This window comes from Mesoplodon densirostris, chromosome 11 (assembly GCF_025265405.1).
Source record: "Mesoplodon densirostris isolate mMesDen1 chromosome 11, mMesDen1 primary haplotype, whole genome shotgun sequence".
Taxonomy (NCBI): Eukaryota; Metazoa; Chordata; class Mammalia; order Artiodactyla; family Ziphiidae; genus Mesoplodon; species Mesoplodon densirostris.
This window is the reverse complement of record NC_082671.1, coordinates 74,353,135-74,376,065: the sequence shown is the minus strand read 5'-3', so window position 1 is coordinate 74,376,065 and position 22,931 is coordinate 74,353,135. Positions and strand designations below refer to the sequence as shown.

The 22,931-nt window shown below is 45.6% G+C and overlaps 1 protein-coding gene across 1 annotated transcript; it reads right to left on the bottom strand.

Moving 5' to 3' along the window:
• Positions 1–722: 722 nt before the first annotated feature.
• On the bottom strand, positions 723–14,785 carry LOC132499571 (protein HP-20 homolog). The gene is made up of 2 exons (XM_060114222.1): positions 14,731–14,785; positions 723–1,162 (listed from the first exon to the last, which is right to left on the bottom strand). The coding sequence occupies exons 1-2, from the start codon at positions 14,783–14,785 to the stop codon at positions 723–725; spliced, it is 495 nt and encodes a 164-aa protein (XP_059970205.1).
• Positions 14,786–22,931: the final 8,146 nt, after the last annotated feature.

Sequence of the window (22,931 nt, the reverse complement as noted above, 5' to 3'; positions counted from 1 at the left end):
GACCCTGAGCCTGTTTCCCTTGGATAAAAGGTAAGACATTCCTTGGGGGCTTCCCTGGTGGCGCAGTGGTTGAGAGTCCACCTGCCGAGGTAGGGGACATGGGTTCGTGTCCCGGTCTGGCAAGATCCCACATGCCGCGGAGCGGCTGGGCCCAGGGGGCTATGGTCGCTAAGCCTGCACGTCCGGAGCCTGTGCTCCGCAACGGGAGAGGCTGCAACAGTGAGAGGCCCGCGTACTGCAAAAAAAAAAAAAAAAAAAAGGTAAGACATTCCTTTTTTTTTTTTTTTTTTTTTTAATTTTTTTGGCCGTGCCATGCGGCATGTGGGATCTTATTTCCCCAACCAGGGATTGAACCTGCACCCCCTGCACTGGAAGCGCAGAGTCTTAACCACTGGACCTCCAGTGAAATCCATCCCTTGGATAAAAGGATTTCCATTCAGTAATGGGGGTCTGGGGACAAGGAGGCAGAATGGCCTTGGTAAATATTAGAAAAGTGATTTAAGTGAAATAATGTCATGATTTCTGGAACAGAATTCTAAGGCCCAGTTCCACGGTGACCAAATCTAGCTGTTCCTTCATATAAACATAGAATGTACAAAAATTCCGAAATGCTAAGGGAAGGAAAGCCCAAGAGGCCAAGATATAGTGCATATTTATTCGTTTGTTTGCTTTAGACAGCAAAATCATAAGGGATTTGTCTTCGCTGTATAGAGAGGCCAGAACTATGTCAGGAAACCAGAGAAATAGATTGTAACTGTGGCTTGCTCCGGCTCCTCTGTTTCCACTTCTACTTCTAGCCACACCTTCTTGCCTACGCTCAGCGGCAGGGTCAACATGCCAGAGAGATTCCCGGACTCTTTGGTGGAGACCTGACGCTTTTCTAAGACAGAACTTATGTTCCTCATCAGCCGAACGCTCACCTTGCAGTGCTGGAGCTCCACATCAAAGAGGAAATAGGAATTTCCTGGCACCCTGCATGTGAAGACCCCAGTGTCCTCCTGTAAGTCTCTCTGGGCATTGTACAGGACCTCTGTGAAGGTAACAGGCTTCAAAAGTGAAGGCAGCTTTTCACTGAGCTTCGCAGTGAAGGCGGACGTTCTGTTGCATGGGCAGTTTACACTTGGTCCTGGAGGTCCTGGCGATCCTGGTAAACCTGGTATCCCTTGGAAAAATGGAGAAGACCCAGTAAGAAGGTCATAGCATCCAGTTAAAAGATGGTACCTCAGTTGATGTATGAAACCACCACTTTTTTTGTTATAACATCATGGTTAAGAGATTGATCTTTGGTGTATGATTAAATGGTTACAAGTCACATCTCCGAAATTGACCAGCTTTGTAATCTTGCTAAAGTTAATTAATGTTTCTGGGCTGTATTTCCTCATCTGAAAATAATATTATTGACTTCTCATGTGACTATTGTGAAGTTGTAATGAGACAATGCATTTAAAATACTTGTAGTGCCTACAAAACATTAAGCCTTACAAGAAGACATGTATGGCATGATCTCACTTATAGGTGGACTTTAAAAAGCTGAACTCATAGAAGCAGAGAGTAAAATGGTGATTGCCAGAGACTGGGGGTGGGGGAAAAGGGGAGATGTTGGTTAAAGGATACAACGTTTCAGTTATGTAGGATGAATAAGTTCTGGAGATCTAAGGGATGGCATGGTGACTATAGTTGATCAGATCCATTGAAAATTCACCATTCTTGACATCAGGTAGTGAGAATGCAGGCGTTTCTACTCCCAGCTCCTCTCTTCACCCTGCCATGGCTCTATTTCTTCCCTTTTCTTTTACCCAAATACACACAGAGGAGGGAAATGGGGAGATGTTGGTCAAAGGGTACAAAGTGTCTGTTATGCAGGATGAGTAATTTCTGGAGAGCTATCGGACAGCATGGTGACTATAGTTAACAATGCTTTATTGTATGCTTGGAATTTACTAAGAGAGAGTAGATCTTAAATGTTCTCATCACACACACACACACACACACACACACACACACACACAAAATGGTAGCTATCTGAGGCGATAGATACATTAATTAGCTTGATAATCATTTCACAATGTACGTGTATATATCAAAACATCACCTGAAATATATACAATTTTTGTCAGTTAAAGAAATCAAATGTTAACATATGTTAAGTATTATTAATTCTGTTAGCCTCCAATTGTTTGATAAGACTCTGTACTTCCTGGGATAATTTAGGGAAATGTAAAAATAAATGGCAAACAATGTGATTTTCTGATAGTATATGGATGATAATGATCCTATATATCATTTCACCCTGATTTGGGTGGGCCTAATTCTTGCTAATGATTCTAATCTTACTGAGGATGAGGATAAATAAAAAGGCCTGGGTAGGGCTTCCCTGGTGGTGCAGTGGTTGAGAGTCCGCCTGCCGATGCAGGGGACACGGGTTCGTGCCCTGGTCCAGGAAGATCCCACATGCTGTGGAGGGGCTGGGCCCGTGAGCCATGGCCACTGAGCCTGCATGTCCAGAGCCTGTGGTCCACAACGGGAGAGGCCACAACAGTGAGAGGCCCATGTACTGCAAAAACAACAACAGCAACAACAAAACAAGTAATGTGACCATGGGTACCTTGCCACATCCTTAAACCTTATGAAGTAAAGATGGATTATAGGATTATAGGAGATCTAGGTAGTGTATTTAGGAAAGAATGTTTCATCTCTTGGCTGTCCTAGTACACGGTCCAGGAGGCTGTTTCCCCTTCTACTTTGGCAAGGAGCTGGCTCAGCAGAACTGAGTTTGCTAATTGGAGAAACATGAGTTCTCTAATTGATAGCTACAGCGTTGGAATGGAAATTCTCCTAGCTAAGCTCTAGACTATAAGGTTATTTCACCAGCCAGGTGAACTGACTGTTTCCTCTTTCTTTCTGAAATTCCCTGTAATTTTGTATATTTATGGGAGTTAGTGTCCTTCTATTGGAACACTTTCTTCGGTGCTTCCAGGGTGGCCAAGGCTATTTATTGACATACCTCTCAACAGAATGTTATACTACGTTGTGTGTGTGTGTGTGTGTGTGTGTGTGTGTGTGTTCCTGACCCTAGCAAAACATGTTGTAAATCAACCAGGGCTGGTGTCATGGGTCTCAATTCTGCTTGCACTTCAAAATCAATTTGAAAAGACACGTTCACTCTTTCTCTTCCCCAAAGTCAGATATTTTTATTTGTCCCTTTTCAGAGCAGGTTGCCCAACTGCCTTATATATTCCTCAGGTGGGATGACTGGAGTCTTAACTCCTAAGAAAATGATTGCTGAAAATGGCTTCAAAATGAGTCTTTCCCCCTTAGTGGGCGGACAGCGCCACCCAGTGATCTAAAGGGGAATTGTTGAGCAACGATCCTTGGAGGACTCATGTCTCCATTGTTCAATCAATTCCCAGGTGTGCCAACAATATCTCTATTATTTGGTTCTGGTTAGGAAGGCTTCCACAGCTTCCACGCTTTTAACTGGTGTATGAAGAGGCTGTTCATAGCAAGGGGAGAGTTGCATGAGATGAAGCTGAAAAGGCAAGCAGAGGTGATGAAATGTATGCTAAGGTGAGACCTACACAGACCTGCTCACTATTTCCCCCAGCATCCTCAAGCATTTTGGATTTCTAAGACTTTGTCTGTGCTGCTTCCTTTTCCCAGGATGCTTTCCCCACCCACTCTGCTTGCAGATGCCCACTCTTCCCAGCAGGTTCAGCTGAAGCATCCGTCACCTTCCCTATGAAGCCCTGCCTGATCACCACCTCCTGCCCTTCCCCGGTAAAATCAACTATGTATTTCCTTCTGCCCCCTTCATGCCCTCTCCCCTATACCACTTAAATATATGTCTCAATGTTTATATATTTGTTTTGCACGTAGACTCTACGTCCTGTTGTGTGACGGACCATTTTATTATTCTGTATGTCCCAAAGGTTTAGCAGGGGATTTGCATATTGTAAGGTACATGATTGAATTTAAAAATAAATGAACAAATGGGAAAATATACACCTATTGTTTTTTGGGGAATTATATTAAAAGCCCTTAGGGCAGAAAAATCAATGTCATTGGGAGAGAGGGAAGAAATACCGAAATCCTGAGGCTGGAAGAGCTGAAAGCTAACAGAAAGTGATAGTGAATTCTAGGAAAGTAACTAATTTCCCTGCCAGAAAAAGAGCTATTTGTGTAATCTAAAATTAATATAATAATAATCATTATCCTTAGTATTTTCTTAGAAGTTTTAGTATTAGTATTTCCTTATTTAGTATTCCTTAGTATTTTCTTATTTCCTTTCCTTTTTTCCTTGTCCTTTTTTCCTTATTTCCTTGTCCTTCTAAGGACAAGAGAACCACATAATGGCTTACACAGGGATTAAGGGGCTGCAATTCAGAAGATCACTAAAACCATTTGAAAAGGTTCTAACTTTGCATTTCACTGAAATGTAAGATTTCTTGCTTGGAAATGTCTCAATTAATGGACTCATCAGCCTCCCAAGCTAGAAATCATCAAGATATCTTCAATCCTCCGCTTTCCCTAATTCCCAACACTCAACTAATCATAAAGGTCAAGTGCTGTGACCCCAGAAATGTCTCACAGCCAGCACCTCCAGTCTGGGATCCTGGTTAGCCCCTCATCATTTCTCACTGAGATCATTCTGACAGTCCCCTTACCAGCTGAGCCCCAACTTCCCCCTTTCCAACTCATCATCCATCCCAAGATCACTCTGCCTGAGCAGTATTTCTAGAATCCAGATGTTATTGTGACACTGCCCAGGTGAATACTCTCAGTTGTCTAAAAGATAAAGCCCAGACTCCTTGGTGTGGCACAACTTTCACGAGTTGCCTGTGTGCACATCTTAAGCCTCAGCCCCACCAATCTCTGCAATGCTGGGCGTCATCCTTCGTTCAAGGGCTCCCAGAACCAGTCGTGCCCTTTCCAACCTTCAAACACTTCCACTTCTCCATGCCTTTGAACATGCTATTTCCCCTACCGGAATATCCTTGAACCCTTTTCAGAGAAGGTTAAATTAGTATCTTTCTTTGAGACACAGCTCTGGGAAGAGAATTTTCCCACTTCTCGAAGCAAAGGTGACCTCTTCTCAACTGTATCTCCACTGCACATTGTTGATCCCTATTCCTGTATGTTTTCAAGCCTCTATTATAGAAACGATTAGGTTTCATTGGAAGTCTTTTGGTCTGCCCTCCACTGGCTGAAAGTAACTGAATGGGGGTTGTAAAGCTTTGGTATCTTTACAGTCTTCATTTCTAGTAGAGGGATGGAATATAGCAAATGCCCAAAGCATATTTGTGAAATGAATGAATAAATAATTGAAAATGAATGAGTGGACAAGCATGAAGAAAATATTAGGTGGGGAGAAAAAGCTTTACTAGTCTCTGTAGCTCATGGTCACAATGATATCTACGAGTCACTTCCCGCACACAACCCGGCCTCTTTCCCCATTATTTCCAATCAAGACAACACTCATTACTTAAGGTGTAGTTCCAGTGCTCCCTGCTTCAAGCTTCTGTCCATGATTGGTCAACCTTCAGCCCTTTGCTTCTTGGCATTGTTCAGATGGCATTTATCACTTTCTAGCCTTTATGAGAAAGATTTCAATGGAAAAAAAACAAAAAGAACGAGTAACTGTTATGTGCCAGGCACAGTTCTAGATGCTAGACACACAGAATTGAACAAAATACGAAAGATCTGTTCTTTTTTAAATTTTTAAATATCTTTACTGTTTTTGTTGATTTTAAAAGTATTACACACCTAAGTTCAAACAAAACAGAAATTGAGAGTGAAAATTACCCCATAATTCTCACCCGAGATATAATCACTATTATATAATGTATGCATTTACGTTTAGATTTTTTAATTTTTTTTTTGCTATACGCGGGCCTCTCACTGTTGTGGCCTCTCCCGTTGCAGAGCACAGGCTCCGGACACGCAGGCTCAGCGGCCATGGCTCATGGGCCCAGCAGCTCCGTGGCATGTGGGATCTTCCCGGACCGGGGCACGAACCCGTGTCCCCTGCATCAGCAGGCAGACGCTCAACCACTACGCCACCAGGGAAGCCCAGAACTTTTTATTTCAGTTTTCTATGCAAGTTCTCCATTCCCTGCCACCTTAAATATCTACAGATTCAGATTTTTAAAAAGGAGTTTATGCTTTCAGTGACATTTTGCATAAGACTGAGGCTTTTGGCCACCTACTCCTTTGGGACATATCAGACCTCACTGAGGGTCTAGAACAAATTACTAGCCACGCAAAGACACATGAGCAGACCTGCATGCCTGGGGCCGAAAATAAATTACGTTGAAAACATAGGAGAGGCAAATGCGTCCCCTCTTTTCCGTAATAATTCTCTTTGTGTAATGTGGCTTCTGTCCCTAGTGCGAAATGCTCATAAATAGCTTATGGAACTCTCTGTACCTGATGGGTTACAAGATGAAATAAGCTTATTTTTTGCCCATCTGTCTTCCAAAAAGTGCTGTTGGTGCTTCCGTTCCTGTTCCTTCATGGCATATAGGGCAGATCTCACAGCTTTCCAGACCCTTGATGATGTTAAAATGTCCAGCCCAGTTATCCCAGTTTGAAACTTTATTGTTATATCAAAGTATTTCCCATCTCCACCAGCCCAGATGTGACTTGCATACAAGTGGGTGGACCGTCTTGCTTCTCCTTCATGCTTTGTCCCCTTGCTCCTAATGCTTTGGAGTCTCCAAGATCAGGATATGAAAATGTGGATTAGAGGAAAGTTGCAAAAACATTTTTACTTAACAAGTAGAGTTGACGGTTCTTCCCTGGCTGTGGTGGGCTTCCCAATGGGGTGTCTATTTCAGTGCTTCCAGAGGTCCTTGGGGCCTCCTCACTGCACAGGTCCCTGATGTGAGAGAACACATTTGACTCGACCTCCCCCAAATGCTCCCCTCCCTCCTGTCCCAGGTGATACACACCAGAGAGCTGTCTGTATTAATAGGCTACTCCCCACCTACTGGCCAGCTTCCTTGCAGGTGGGAAGGAGACAAACTCAACACTGGCTAACTCTTGATTTCCATAGGACCTGCTGAAAAGTCATGGTTCTTGCTACACCAGATTGTAAGAATACAGGCTATTCGACCACCAGCTCCTCTGTTTGCCCTGCCATGGCTCTATTTTTTTCCTTTTCCTTTACTCTAATGCACAGAAGGGAGGGAAATGGGGAGACGTTCGTCAAAGGGTACAAAGTTTCAGTTCTTCAGAATGAAGGAGTTCTGGGAATCTTATGTACAGCATGGTGACTATAGTTAACACTGTACTGTATAATTGAAATTTGCTAAGAAGGCAGATCTTAAGGGTTCTCACTACATACATAAAGGAACTAAAGGGACAAAGAGACAGAGAGGAAGGGAGAGAGAGAGAGAGAGACAAAGAAAATGGTAACCATGTGAGGTGATGGATATGTTAATTAGCTTGATTGTGGGAATCATTTCACAATGTACACATATATTAAAATACCAGTTTGCACAACCTCAATATATATAATTCCTATTTGTCAACTATACCTCAGTAAAGCTGAAAAAAAAGTTTAAAAAACAGACACAGAGGAAAGCTAGGCGAACCCACTGCTCCAGGAGATCTCCAACAAGGCAAAGAATGCCTGGCTTTCATCATTCAGACGCGTGCAGCCTCTACAAGTGGTCCTTTCTGAGCATCCTCTAGTTTGGTTTGGGTGGAGAGTGAGCACCATAAAGAGAGGAGGCGAGAGGAAAAAATAGAGCTTTTCTCCCCTAAAGGCAATGACTCTATATTCTAACAACTGCCTCGTAGTTGAGCCAATCATTTTCAAATGTCTAGACTTTTCTTACACGGACAGGAGAGGGCATGGGCGGGGGGTGGTCATAGGACAGGCTTGTCCTCATCATAATAAGCCTGGAGGGGAAAGCAGTGCTTTTCCTCTATAGCGTAGGAAGCTTAGTGCTCATTGGGCTCAGGTTTAGGGCCTTAGCTTTCAGTCTCAGAGGCAAGTCCACTTAACATCCTATTATTCCTATTTAGATGCAGGTGATCTAGAAAAGGGAGAAATTAAGGGTGACGCTTTAAGGAATGGAAGACCAAGAAAATGAGATCCATGAAAATTTTACAGACCATGTAGAATAGGCTAGAAGATCCCCTCTATTTCTTTCCTCCAGGAAAATAAGGTTATATCTATTCCTTTCACCTTGCATGTATATTTGAGGTATCAAGCAATCCAAGTCTTTGAAGCTGCTTGGGTTCCTTAGCAGTTAATAGGAGAAGTACATGGTAACTATGTCATAAAGCTGAAACATCATTATTGTCTGTAGCCTGCATTCCGAGCTTTCCCATTGTGATGGTGTAATGGCCATTGGAAGCCTATGAGCAGCCTCCTGGAGAAACAACAAGAGACTATAAAGAGCACCATGTTCTTGATCACCTCTTTACAGCCTTTCTACAGTTCTCTCCCTCCACCTCGCCCTCCAGAACTGACAACTACACAGGTGGCAGATGGGATCTAGAGTAATTTGCCTCCCTCTCGGGAGCTCTTCAAAGCCATAGTGTGTTATGCGACTCACAGCGTGTCACATAAACAGGTGCTCCGTAACAACATTCAAGTTGAATTCAACCAAGGAAGATGAGGTGGGGGTGGGGTCAACTGCCCCCCAACCAATTCAACTGACTGTATTTTATTACTCTCAAAAAAGAAAGCTCCCAGAGTACATTCCACCTGTGAGTCAATCAATGGACTTTTGCTTTACACACGGTATCTGGATTCATGTTAGTAAGCTACAGCAATGGTTCTCAGTCTTAACCTTGCCTCTACAGTAAAAATTTCTGGGAAATTCCCTGGTGGTCCAGTGGTTAGGACTCTGTGATTTCACTGCCAAGGGTGAGGGTTCAATCCCTGGTTGGGGAACTAAGATCTTGTAAGCTGTGTAACGAGGCCGAAAAAAAAAATTCTGGGAAGCTTTCAAAACTCCCAATGCCCCTGTTACACACCCAACCAATTCACACAGAAGATCTTGAGGGTGGGACCCATGCATCAGTGTTTTAAAGCTTTCCAGAAGTTTCTGGTATGCGGCCAAAGTGGAGAAACACTGTTGTAAAGTAATCCAGAGCTGTGTGATCCCGATCAAGGATTCCATTACTTTCCCTTTTTTTTTAATTGAGGTAGAGTTGATTTACAATGTTGTGTTAGTTTCAGGTGTGCAGCAAACTGATTCAGTTATACTTGTATATGTATATATTCAGATTGTTTTCCATTATAGGTTATTACAAGATATTGAATATAATCCCTTGTGCTATAACATAGGTCCTTGTTGTTGTTTTTTTTTAAAAATAAATTTACTTATTTTATTTATTTATGGCTGCGTCGGATCTTTGTTGCTGCGTACGGGCTTTCTCTAGTTGCGGCGAGCGGGGTCTACTCTTTGTTGTGGTGTGCGGGCTTCTCACTGCGGTGGCTTCTTTTGTCGCAGAGCACGGACTCCAGGCATGCAGGCTTCAGTAGTTGTGACTCACGGATTTAGTTGCTCTGCGGCATATGGGGTCTTCCCCAACCAGGGCTCGAACCTGTGTCCCCTGCAAAGAGAGTAAGATTTTTTTTTTCTGTTTCTTTTTTGTGTGTGTGTGGTACGCAGACCTCTCACTGTTGTGGCCTCTCCCGTTGTGGAGCACAAGCTCCGGACGCGCAGGCTCAGCGCTATGGCTCACGGGCCCAGCCGCTCCGCGGCATGTGGGATCTTCCCGGACCGGGGCACGAACCCATGTCCCCTGCATCGGCAGGCGGACTCTCAACCACTGTGCCACCAGGGAAGCCAGTCCTTCTTGCTTACTTTATATATAGTAGTGTGTCGCGTTCCTTTTTAATCCTTCTCAACCTTGGTCCCGATGAAGGGATCCCCGACCGCCTCCACTGTCAAACCTCCATAGGCCTTTGGGAAGTGGTGACCTGATCCTCTTTGTCTCTCTACTGAACAAGCCTTGGTGAAGATGGAACCCCGTTTGGTACAAGGGTGACATCCAGTGGTAAAAATGAATTTATTCTCCCATTGTCCCATTCCATGAAAAATTACAAGTCCCCAGTAGAACCCACTCTACATACTTCCTTGCATTGGATCAGTGGTGTTTTTCTGTCCCATGTAACTGATGACACTCCAGGAAGATCACTGGCCTGAACAGCACTCTTGTAAACTCAGAGGGGAGGTTTTGGTCTTTGTCGAACTTGGTCTTCAACTTGGTCTTCACCTTCCCGTGCTTTGCCTGCCTACTGACGGACCTGCTGTGGCTCTGTTCCCAGCCCTCATGTCACTCACAGGCGTGGGTCCAGAGCACCTTGCCTCAAGCCTCACCCCACTCATGCTTCACCCACTGTCCCCACGGAGAAAAAATCAAGGCTGGCATGCACTCTGGCTCACCTGGCCAGGCCCCCAGGTTGCAGGCAGACAGACAGGAGGGGTGCTTCTCATTCTCAGTGGCTCATAGGCTCTCCCCAGGCTCTGTACCCACTTCTACATCTGATACCTCTGCTGCTTCCCCCAAATATGGGGAAGTTCATGCCCATGGGGGTTGTTTTAGTTTGCTAGGGCTGCCATAACCAAGTACAAAGTACTGCAGACTGTGGCTTAAACAATGAAGATTTATTTTCTCACATTTCTGGAGGCTGGAAGTCCAACATCAAGGAATTATCAGGGTGGTTCCTTCTCAGGCCTCTGTCCTTGGCTTCTGCGTGGCCACCTTTTCCCTGTGTCTTCACATGGTTGTCCCTCTGTCTGTGTGTGTCTGTGTCCTAATCTCTTGTAATAAGGACACCAGTCATATTGCAGAAGTGGTGGGAGGGGTAGTGAGTGATTACTGATTCAATCTCCTTACCAGATATTGGTCCGTTCAGATTTTCTTTTTCTTCATTATTTAGTCTCGGTATGTTGTGTTTTCAGGAATTTATCCATTTTTATCTAAGGCTATCCAATTTGCTGCCATACAGATGTTCATAGTATTCTCTTGTAATCCTTTTTATTTCAGTTCTGGTTTTATTATTTGAGTCTTTTCTCTTTTTTTTGCTTCGTCTTTGCAAAAGACCAATTCTTAGTTGGATTTTTAAAAATTGTTTCTGTATTCTCTTTTTCATTGATCTCTGCTGTAATCTATTTATTTCCTTCCTTCTGCTAGATTTGGGTTAATTTGTTCTTTGTTTTTGTTGTTGTTTTCTTGTTCTTTTTCCTTGAGGTATAAAGTTGGGTGTTTTTGTTTTTTGTTTTTTTGGTTTTTTTGGCTTCACTGCACAGGTTGCAGGATCTTAGTTCCCTGACCCGGGATTGAACCCATGCCCTCAGCAATGAAAGCACAGAGTCCTAACCACTGGACCACCAGGGAGGTCCCTAAAGTTAGGTTGTTCATTTGACATAGTTCATATTTTGGTTGGCCCCTAGTCTGGTTGGTTGCCAGGCCCTGCCGTGTACAGATGCTGCTGGTCCCGAGGTGGCTGGTTGTGGAATCCTTGGGGACCCTGGGGCTAGTACTGGCTCCCTGGTGGGCGGAGTCAGGGTCCCAAAGACTCCGGGGCTGTTGCCCACCCACTGGCAGGTAAAGCCAGGTCCTGGGGTTAGTGCAAGACTACTGGCACTCAGAGCTGTTCCTGGGGTGTGGCTGCAGGGCCCAGGGACCCCAGAGCTGGAGTTAGATCCTTGCGGGAAGTGGGGGAAGCAGAGGTGCAGGTGTGGACAATTCCTTATACGGTGGGGTACGGGGTCTGGAGCGTCCAGAAGTTTGCATTGCCCTGCTAGTGGGCAGGGCCTGGGCCCAGCTGGCTCCAGGGTAGCATCTGGCCTGCATTGCAGGATTGTATGAATAGTTTTCTTGCTTCTGGTGTCTGCCCCCTGGTGGTTTAGAGACTAATGCAGGCTTCTTGATGGGAGGGGCTGGTGCAGGTCCACTGGTGGGTGGAGCAGGGTCTTGACTCTCATGTGGGCCAGCTGTGCCTAGGGGCGTGTCCAAAGGCAGCTGTAAGTCCTTCAGTCATTAGGCAGCCTGTGTGCTGATAGGTAGGGCTGTGTCCTCTCCCAGTTAGTTGTTCACCTGAAGCGTCCCAGTACTGGCGTCTGTAGGGTGTTGGCTGGTGCTAGGTCTTGGAGCTAAAGAGGCAAGACATCAGCCGCCACAGCAGCAGTGTTCACGTGGCTGAAGGTTCCCCAAATTGTGTCTACGTACGTCCCCAGGGTGAGCTGCAGCCGCTTCCCGCTTCTCCAGGAGACGCTCCAAGACCAGCAGGTAGGCCTGGCCCAGGCTCCTATCAAATTACTGCTTTTGCCCTTAGACCCAGTGTGCCTGAGATTTTGTGTATGCCCTTTAGGAGTGAAGACTCTTGTTCTCCCCAGTTCTGTGGGGCTCCTGCAATTAAGCCCTGCAGGCCTACAAAGCCAAATGCTCTGGGGGCTCCTCTTCCCAGTGGAGGATTCCCCCGCTCCGCCCTGGGCTGGGGAGCCTGATGAGGGGCTCAGAACTCTCACTCCTATGGGGAGAACCTCTGCAATACAATTATTCACCTGTTTTTGGGTCTCCCACCCAGGAGTTACGGGATTTGATTATATCTCTAGTCCACGCCCTCCTATTCATTTCCTTGTGGTTCCTTTTTTGTCTTTAGCTGTAGAAGATCTTTTCTGGTAGGTTTCAGTCTCTTTCACTGATGGTTGTTCTGCAGATAGTTGTGATTTTGTTATGCTTGTGAGAGGATGTGAGCTCAGGGCTGTTCTGCTGCCATCTTGGCTGCTCTCCTAGTTCTTTTTTTTTTTTTTTTTTTTGGCGGTATGCGGGCCTCTCACTGTTGAGGCCTCTCCCGTTGCGGAGCACAGGCTCAGCGGCCGTGGCTCACGGGCCCAGCTGCTCGGCGGCATGTGAGATCTTCCCGGACCGGGGCACAAACCCGTGTCCCCTGCATCGGCAGGTGGACTCTCAACCACTGCGCCACCAGGGAAGCCCAGAACTTTTCATTTCAGTTTTTTATGCAACTTCTCCCTTCCCTACCACCTTAAATATCTACAGATTCAGATTTTTAAAAAGGAGTTTATGCTTTCAGTGACATTCTGCATGGGACTGAGGCTTTCGGCCACCTACTCCTTTGGGACAGATCAGACCTCACTGAGGGTCTAGAACAAATTACTAGCCACCCAAAGACACATGTGCAGAGCTGCATGCCTGGGGCCAAAAATAAATTACGTTGAAAACATAGGAGAGGCAAACGTGTCCCCTCTTTTCCATAATATTTCTCTTTGTGTAACGTGGCTTCTGTCCCTAGTGGGAAATGCTCATAAATAGCTTATGGAACTCTCTGTACCTGATGGGTTACAAGATGAAATAAGCTTATTTTTTGCCCATCTGTCTTCCAAAAAGTGCTGTGGGTGCTTCCGTTCCTGCTCCTTCATGGCATATAGGGCAGATCTCACAGCTTTCCAGACCCTTGATGATGATTAAAATGTCCAGCCCAGTTATCCCAGTTTGAAACTTTATTGTTATATCAAAGTATTTCCCATCTCCACCAGCCCAGATGTGACTTGCATACAAGTGGGTGGACCGTCTTGCTTCTCCTTCATGCTTTGTCCCCTTGCTCCTAATGCTTTGGAGTCTCCAAGATCAGGATATGAAAATGTGGATTAGAGGAAAGTTGCAAAAACATTTTTACTTAACAAGTAGAGTTGACGGTTCTTCCCTGGCTGTGGTGGACTTCCCAATGGGGTGTCTATTTCAGTGCTTCCAGAGGTCCTTGGGGCCTCCTCACTGCACAGGTCCCTGATGTGAGAGAACACTTTTGACTCGACCTCCCCCAAATGCTCCCCTCCCTCCTGTCCCAGGTGATACACACCAGAGAGCTGTCTGTATTAATAGGCTACTCCCCACCTACTGGCCAGCTTCCTTGCAGGTGGAAAGGAGACAAACTCAACACTAGCTAACTCCTGATTTGTACAGGACCTGATGAAAAGTCATCGTTCTTGCTACACCAGATTGTAAGAATACAGGCTATTCGACCACCAGCTCCTCTGTTTGCCCTGCCATGGCTCTATTTTTTTCCTTTTCCTTTACTCTAATGCACACAAGGGAGGGAAATGGGGAGACGTTCGTCAAAGGGTACAAAGTTTCAGTTCTTCAGAATGAAGGAGTTCTGGGAATCTTATGTACAGCATGGTGACTATAGTTAACACTGTACTGTATAATTGAAATTTGCTAAGAAGGCAGATCTTAAGGGTTCTCACTACATACATAAAGGAAATAAAGAGACAGAGAGAGATAGAGAGGAAGGGAGAGGGAGAGAGACAAAGAAAATGGTAACCATGTGAGCTGATGGATATGTTAATTAGCTTGATTGTGGGAATCATTTCACAATGTACACATATATTAAATACCAGTTTGCACAACTTCAATATATATAATTCCTATTTGTCAACTATACCTCAATAAAGCTGAAGAAAAAGTTCAAAAAGCAGACACAGAGGAAAGCTAGGCAAACCCACTGCTCCAGATCTCCAACAAGGCAAAGATTGCCTGGCTTTCATCATTCAGACACGTGCAGACTCTACAAGTGGTCCTTTCTGAGCATCCTCTAGTTTGATTTGGGTGGAGAGTGAGCACCATAAAGAAAGGAGGAGAGAGGAAAAAATAGAGCTTTTCTCCCCTAAAGGCAATGACTCTATATTCTAACAACTGCCTCTTAGTTGAGTCAATCATTTCAAATGTCTAGACTTTTCTTACATGGGCAGGAGAGGGCATGGACTGGGGGGTGGTCATAGGACAGGCTTGTCCTCATCGTAATAAGCCTGGAGGGGAAAGCAGTGCTTTTCCTCTATAGCGTAGGAAGCTTAGTGCTCATTGGGCTCAGGTTTAGGGCCTTAGCTTCCAGTCTCAGAGGCAAGTCCATTGACCATCCTATTATTCCTATTTAGATGCAGGTGATCTAGAAAAGGGAAGAATTAAGGATGAAGCTTTAAGAAATGGAAGAGCAAGAAAATGAGATCCATGAAAATTTACAGACCAGGTAGAATAGGCTAGAAGATCTCCTCTATTTTTTTCCTCCAGGAAAATAAGGTTATATCTCTGCCTTTCACCTTGCATGTATATTTGAGGTATCAAGCAATCCAAGTCTTTGAAGCTGCTTGGGTTCCTTAGCAGTTAATAGGAGAAGTACATGGTAACTATGTCATAAAGCTGAAACATCATCATTCTCTGTAGCCTGCATTCCGAGCTTTCCCATTGTGATGGTGTAATGGCCATTGGAAGCCTATGAGCATCCTCCTGGAAAAACAGCAAGAGACTCTATAAAGACCACCACGTTCGTGATCACCTCTTTACGGCCTTTCTACAGTCCTCTCCCACCACCTCGCCCTCCAGAACTGACAACTACACAGGTGGCAGATGGGATCTAGAGTAATTTGCCTCCCTCACGGGAGCTCTTCAAAGCCATAGTGTGTTATACGACTCACAGCGTGTCACATAAAACAGGTGCTCCGTAGACAGCTTTCAAGTTGAATTCAATCAGGGAATATGAGATGGGGGTGGGGTCAACTGCCCCCAACCAATCAACTGATTTTACTTTATTACTCTCAAAAAAGAAAGCTCCATTGTACATTTCACCTGTGAGTCAATCAAGGGAATTTTGCTTTACACACGGTATCTGGATTCATGGTAGTAACCTACAGCAGTGGTTCTCAGTCTTAACCTTGCCTCTACAGTAAAAATTTCTGGGAAATTCCCTGGTGGTCCAGTGGTTAGGACTCTGTGATTTCACTGCCAAGGGTGAGGGTTCAATCCCTGGTTGGGGAACTAAGATCATGTAAGCTGCGTAGTGAGGCCGAAAAAAAATTTTTGAGAAGCTTTCAAAACTCCCAATGCCCCTGTTACACACCCAACCAATTCACACAGAAGATCTTGAGGGTGGGACCCATGCATCAGTGTTTTAAAGCTTTCCAGAAGTTTCTGGTATGCGGCCAAAGTGGAGAAACATTGTTGTAAAGTAATCCAGAGCTGTGTGATCCCGATCAAGGATTCCATCACTTTCCTATTATTTTAATTGAAGTACAGTTGATTTACAATGTTGTGTTAGTTTCAGGTGTGCAGCAACCTGATTCAGTTATACTTCTATATGTATATATTCAGATTGTTTTCCATTATAGGTTATTACAAGATATTGAATATAATCCCTTGTGCTATACCATAGGTCCTTGTTGTTTTATTTTAAAATAAGTTTACTTATTTTATTTATTTCTTTATGGCTACGTTGGATCTTCGTTGCTTCGCACGGGCTTTCTCTAGTTAACGAGCGGGAGCTACTCTTTGTTGTGGTGCGCGGGCTTCTCACTGCGGTGGCTTCTTTTGTCGCAGAGCACGGACTCCAGGCATGCAGGCTTCAGTAGTTGTGACTCACGGACTTAGTTGCTCCGCGGCATGTGGGATCTTCCCCCACCAGGGTTCGAACCCGTGTCCCCTGCAAAGGGAGGCTGAATCTGTTTTTTTTTTTTTTTTTGGTGGTACGCGGATCTCTCACTGTTGTGGCCTCTCCCGTTGCAGAGCACAGGCTCCGGACGTGCAGGCTCAGCGGCCAAGGATCACGGGCCCAGCCGCTCCGTGGCATGTGGGATCTTCCCAGACCGGGGCATGAACCCGTGTCCCCTGCATCGGCAGGCAGATTCTCAACCACTGTGCCACCAGGGAATCCCAGGGAGGCAGATTCTTAAGCACTGTGCCACCAGGGAAGCCAGTCCTTCTTGCTTACTTTATATATAGTAGTCTGTCGCTTTCCTTTTAAATCTTTCTCAACCTTGGTCCCCGATGAAGGGATCCCCAACCGCCTCCACTCTCAAACCCCCACAGGCCTTTGGGAAGTGGTGACCTGATCCTCTTTGTCCCTCTACTGAACAAGCCTTGGCGAAGATAGAACCCTGGGTGACACAAGGGTGACATCCAGTGGTAAAAATGAATTTATTCTCCCATTGTCCCATTCCCTGAAAAATTACAAGTCCCCAGTAGAACCCAGTCTACACACTTCCTTGCATTGGCTCAACGATGGTTTTTTGTCCCATGTAACTGATGACACTCCAGGAAGATCACTGGCCTGAACAGCACTCTTGTAAACTCAGGGAGGAGGTTTTGGTCTTTGTCCAACTTGGTCTTCAACTTGGTCTTCACCTTCCCGTGCTTTGCCTGCCTACTGACGGACCTGCTGTGGCTCTGTTCCCAGCCGTCATGTCACTCACAGGCGTGGGTCCAGAGCACCTTGCCTCAAGCCTCACCCCACCCATGCTTCACCCACTGTTGCCACTGAGAAAAGATCAGTGCTGGCATGCACTCTGGCTCACCTGGCCAGGCCCCCAGGTTGTAGGCAGACAGACAGGAGGGCTGCTTCTGATTCTCAGTGGCTCATAGGCTCTCCCCAGGCTCTGTACCTGCTTCTACCTCTGATACCTCTGCTGCTTCCCTCAAATATGGGGGAAGTTGATGCCCATGGGGGTTGTTTTAGTTTGCTAGGGCTGCCATAACCAAGTACAAAGTACTGCAGACTGTGGCTTAAACAATGAAGATTTATTTTCTCACATTTCTGGAGGCTGGAAGTCCAACATCAAGGAGTTATCAGGGTAGTTCCTTTTGAGGCCTCTGTCCTTTGCTTCTGGGTGGTCGCCTTTTCCCTATGTCTTCATATGGTTGTCCCTCTGTCTGTGTGTGTCTGTGTCCTAATCTCTTGTAATAAGGACACCAGTCATATTGCAGAAGTGGTGGGAGGGGTAGTGAGTGATTACTGATTCAATCTCCTTACCAGATGTTGGTCCATTCAGATTTTCTTTTTCTTCATTATTTAGTCTCGGTATGTTGTGTTTTCAGGAATTTATCCATGTTTATCTAAGGCTATCCAATTTGTTGGCATACAGATGTTCATAGTATTCTCTTGTAATTCTTTTCATTTCTGGGGCATGGTTGGTAATGATCTCCCTTTCAGTTCTGGTTTTATTATTTGAGTCTTTTCTCTTTTTTTTTTGGCTTAATCTTTGAAAAGACCAATTCTTAGTTTGATTTTTAAAACTTGTTTCTGTATTCTCTATTTCATTGATCTCTGCTGTAATCGTTTTTATTTCCTTCCTTCTGCTAGATTTGGGTTAATTTGTTCTTGTTTTTTGTTCTTGTTTTCTTTTCTTTATCCCTGAGTTATAAATTTCAGGTTTATTTTTGTTTTTTGTTTGTTTTATTGGCTTCATTGCACAGCTTGCAGGATCTTAGTTCCCTGACCAGGGATTGAACCCATGCCCTCAGCAATGAAAGCACGGAGTCCTAACCACTGGACCACCAGGGAGGTCCCTAAAGTTAGGTTGTTAATTTGACATAGTTCATATTTTGGTTGGCCCCTAGTCTGGTTGGTTGCCAGGCCCTGCCGTGTACAGATGCTGCTGGTCCCGAGGTGGCTGGTTGTGGAATCCTTGGGGACCCTGGGGCTAGTACTGGCTCCCTGGTGGGCGGAGTCAGGGTCCCAAAGACTCCGGGGCTGTTGCCCACCCACTGGCAGGTAAAGCCAGGTCCTGGGGTTAGTGCAAGACTACTGGCACTCAGAGCTGTTCCTGGGGTGTGGCTGCAGGGCCCAGGGACCCCAGAGCTGGTGTTAGATCCTTGCGGGAAGTGGGGGAAGCAGAGGTGCAGGTGTGGACAATTCCTTATACGGTGGGGTACGGGGTCTGGAGCGTCCAGAAGTTTGCATTGCCCTGCTAGTGGGCAGGGCCTGGGCCCAGCTGGCTCCAGGGTAGCATCTGGCCTGCATTGCAGGATTGTATGAACAGTTTTCTTGCTTCTGGTGTCTGCCCCCTGGTGGTTTAGAGACTAATGCAGGCTTCTTGATGGGAGGGGCTGGTGCATTTCCATTGGTGGGTGGAGCAGGGTCTTGACTCTCATGTGGGCCAGCTGTGCCTAGGGGCGTGTCCAAAGGCAGCTGTAAGTCCTTCAGTCATTAGGCAGCCTGTGTGCTGATAGGTAGGGCTGTGTCCTCTCCCAGTTAGTTGTTCAGCCTGAAGCGTCCCAGCACTGGCGTCTGTAGGGTGTTGGCTGGTGCTAGGTCTTGGGGCTAAAGAAGCAAGACATCAGCCGCCACAGCAGCAGTGTTCACGTGGCTGAAGGTTCCCCAAATTGTGTCTACGTACGTCCCCAGGGTGAGCTGCAGCCGCCTCCCGCTTCTCCAGGAGACGCTCCAAGACCAGCAGGTAGGCCTGGCCCAGGCTCCTATCAAATTACTGCTTTTGCCCTTGGACCCAGTGTGCCTGAGATTTTGTGTATGCCCTTTAGGAGTGAAGACTCTTGTTTTCCCCAGTTCTGTGGGGCTCCTGCAGTTCAGCCCTGCAGGCCTTCAAAGCCAAATGCTCTGGGGGCTCGTCTTCCCAGTGCACGAATCCCCCGCTCCGCCCTGGGCTGGGGAGCCTGATGAGGGGCTCTGAACTCTCACTCCTGTGGAGAGAACCTCTGCAATACAATTATTCACCTGTTTGTGGGTCTCCCACCCAGGAGTTACGGAATTTGATTATATCTCTAGTCCACGCCCTCCTATTCATTTCATTGTGGTTCCTTCTTTTTCTTAAGCTGTAGAAGATCTTTTCTGGTAGGTTCCAGTCTTTTTCACTGATGGTTGTTCTGCAGATAGTTGTGATTTTGTTCTGCTTGTGAGAGGATGTGAGCTCAGGGCTCTTCTGCTGCCGTCTTGGCCGCTCTCCTAGTTCTTTTTTTTTTTTTTTTTTTGGCGGTACGCGGGCCTCTCACTGTTGTGGCCTCTGCCGTTGCGGAGCACAGGCTCCGGACGCGCAGGCTCAGCGGCCATGGCTCACGGGCCCAGCTGCTCCGCAGCATGTGTGATCTTCCCGGACTGGGGCACGAACCTGTATCCCCTGCATGGGCAGGCGGACTCTCAACCGCTGCACCACCAGGGAAGCCCAGAACTTTTTATTTCAGTTTTCTGTGCAAGTTCTCCCTTCCCTACCACCTTAAATATCTACAGATTCAGCTTTTTAAAAAGGACTTTTTCCTTTCAGTGACATTCTGCATGGGACTGAGGCTTTCGGCCACCTACTCCTTTGGGACAGATCAGACCTCACTGAGGGTCTAGAACAAATTACTAGCCACCCAAAGATACATGTGCAGACCTGCATGCATGGGGCTGAAAATAAATTACATTGAAAACATAGGAGAGGCAAATGCGTCCCCTGTTTTCCATCATAATTCTCTTTGTGTAACGTGGCTTCTGTCCCTAGTGTGAAATGCTCATAAATAGCTTATGGAACTCTCTGTACCTGATGGGTTACAAGATGAAATAAGCTTATTTTTTGCCCATCTGTCTTCCAAAAAGTGCTGTTGGTGCTTCCTTTCCTGCTCCTTCATGGCATATAGGGCAGATCTCACAGCTTTCCAGACACTTGATGATGTTAAAATGTCCAGCCCAGTTAGCCCAGTTTGAAACTTTATTCTTATATCAAAGTATTTCCCATCTCCACCGGCCCAGACGTGACTTGCATACAAGTGAGTGGACTGTTTTGCTTCTCCTTCATGCTTTGTCCCCTTGCTCCTATTGCTTTAGAGTCTCCAAGATCAGGATATGAAAATGGGGATTAGAGGAAAGTTGCAAAAGTATTTTTACTTAGCAAGTAGAGTTGACGGTTCTTCCCTGGCTGTGGTGGACTTCCCAGTGGGGTGTGTATTTCAGTGCTTCCAGAGGTCCTTGGGGCCTCCTCACTGCACAGGTCCCTGATGTGAGAGAACACTTTTGACTCGACCTCCCCCAAATGGTCCCCTGCCTCCTGTCCCAGGTGATACACACCAGAGAGCTGTCTGTATTACTAGGCTACTCCCCACCTGCTGGCCAGCTTCCTTGCAGGTGGGAAGGAGACAAACTCAACACTGGCTAACTCTTGATTTCCATAGGACCTGCTGAAAAGTCATAGTTCTTGCTACACCAGATTGTAAGAATACAGGCTATTCGACCACCAGCTCCTCTGTTTGCCCTGCCATGGCTCTATTTTTTTCCTTTTCCTTTACTCTAATGCACACAAGGGAGGGAAATGGGGAGACGTTCGTCAAAGGGTACAAAGTTTCAGTTCTTCAGAATGAAGGAGTTCTGGGAATCTTATGTACAGCATGGTGACTATAGTTAACACTGTACTGTATAATTGAAATTTGCTAAGAAGGCAGATCTTAAGGGTTCTCACTACATACATAAAGGAAATAAAGAGACAGAGAGAGATAGAGAGGAAGGGAGAGGGAGAGAGACAAAGAAAATGGTAACCATGTGAGCTGATGGATATGTTAATTAGCTTGATTGTGGGAATCATTTCACAATGTACACATATATTAAATACCAGTTTGCACAACTTCAATATATATAATTCCTATTTGTCAACTATACCTCAATAAAGCTGAAGAAAAAGTTCAAAAAGCAGACACAGAGGAAAGCTAGGCAAACCCACTGCTCCAGATCTCCAACAAGGCAAAGATTGCCTGGCTTTCATCATTCAGACACGTGCAGACTCTACAAGTGGTCCTTTCTGAGCATCCTCTAGTTTGATTTGGGTGGAGAGTGAGCACCATAAAGAAAGGAGGAGAGAGGAAAAAATAGAGCTTTTCTCCCCTAAAGGCAATGACTCTATATTCTAACAACTGCCTCTTAGTTGAGTCAATCATTTCAAATGTCTAGACTTTTCTTACATGGGCAGGAGAGGGCATGGACTGGGGGGTGGTCATAGGACAGGCTTGTCCTCATCGTAATAAGCCTGGAGGGGAAAGCAGTGCTTTTCCTCTATAGCGTAGGAAGCTTAGTGCTCATTGGGCTCAGGTTTAGGGCCTTAGCTTTCAGTCTCAGAGGCAAGTCCATTGACCATCCTATTATTCCTATTTAGATGCAGGTGATCTAGAAAAGGGAGAAATTCAGGGTGAAGCTTTAAGAAATGGAAGAGCAAGAAAATGAGATCCATGAAAATTTACAGACCAGGTAGAATAGGCTAGAAGATCCCCTCTATTTCTTTCCTCCAGGAAAATAAGGTTATATCTCTGCCTTTCACCTTGCATGTATATTTGAGGTATCAAGCAATCCAAGTCTTTGAAGCTGCTTGGGTTCCTTAGCAGTTAATAGGAGAAGTACATGGTAACTATGTCATAAAGCTGAAACATCATCATTCTCTGTAGCCTGCATTCCGAGCTTTCCCATTGTGATGGTGTAATGGCCATTGGAAGCCTATGAGCATCCTCCTGGAAAAACAGCAAGAGACTCTATAAAGACCACCACGTTCGTGATCACCTCTTTACGGCCTTTCTACAGTCCTCTCCCACCACCTCGCCCTCCAGAACTGACAACTACACAGGTGGCAGATGGGATCTAGAGTAATTTGCCTCCCTCACGGGAGCTCTTCAAAGCCATAGTGTGTTATACGACTCATAGCGTGTCATATAAAACAGGTGCTCCGTAGACAGCTTTCAAGTTGAATTCAATCAGGGAATATGAGATGGGGGTGGGGTCAACTGCCCCCAACCAATCAACTGATTTTACTTTATTACTCTCAAAAAAGAAAGCTCCCAGTGTACATTTCACCTGTGAGTCAATCAAGGGAATTTTGCTTTACACACGGTATCTGGATTCATGGTAGTAACCTACAGCAGTGGTTCTCAGTCTTAACCTTGCCTCTACAGTAAAAATTTCTGGGAAATTCCCTGGTGGTCCAGTGGTTAGGACTCTGTGATTTCACTGCCAAGGGTGAGGGTTCAATCCCTGGTTGGGGAACTAAGATCATGTAAGCTGCGTAGTGAGGCCGAAAAAAAATTTTTGAGAAGCTTTCAAAACTCCCAATGCCCCTGTTACACACCCAACCAATTCACACAGAAGATCTTGAGGGTGGGACCCATGCATCAGTGTTTTAAAGCTTTCCAGAAGTTTCTGGTATGCGGCC

Bases quoted from the DNA above. Each gene is read 5' to 3' on its own strand.
- LOC132499571 (XM_060114222.1), bottom strand. From the start codon at position 14,785: ATGAGGACAAGCCTGTCCTATGACCACCCCCCAGTCCATGCCCTCTCC. The intron at 1,163-14,730 runs GTAAGAAAAGTC...CATTTTTCCAAG, and splicing joins CCATGCCCTCTCCTGCCCAT to GGATACCAGGTTTACCAGGA.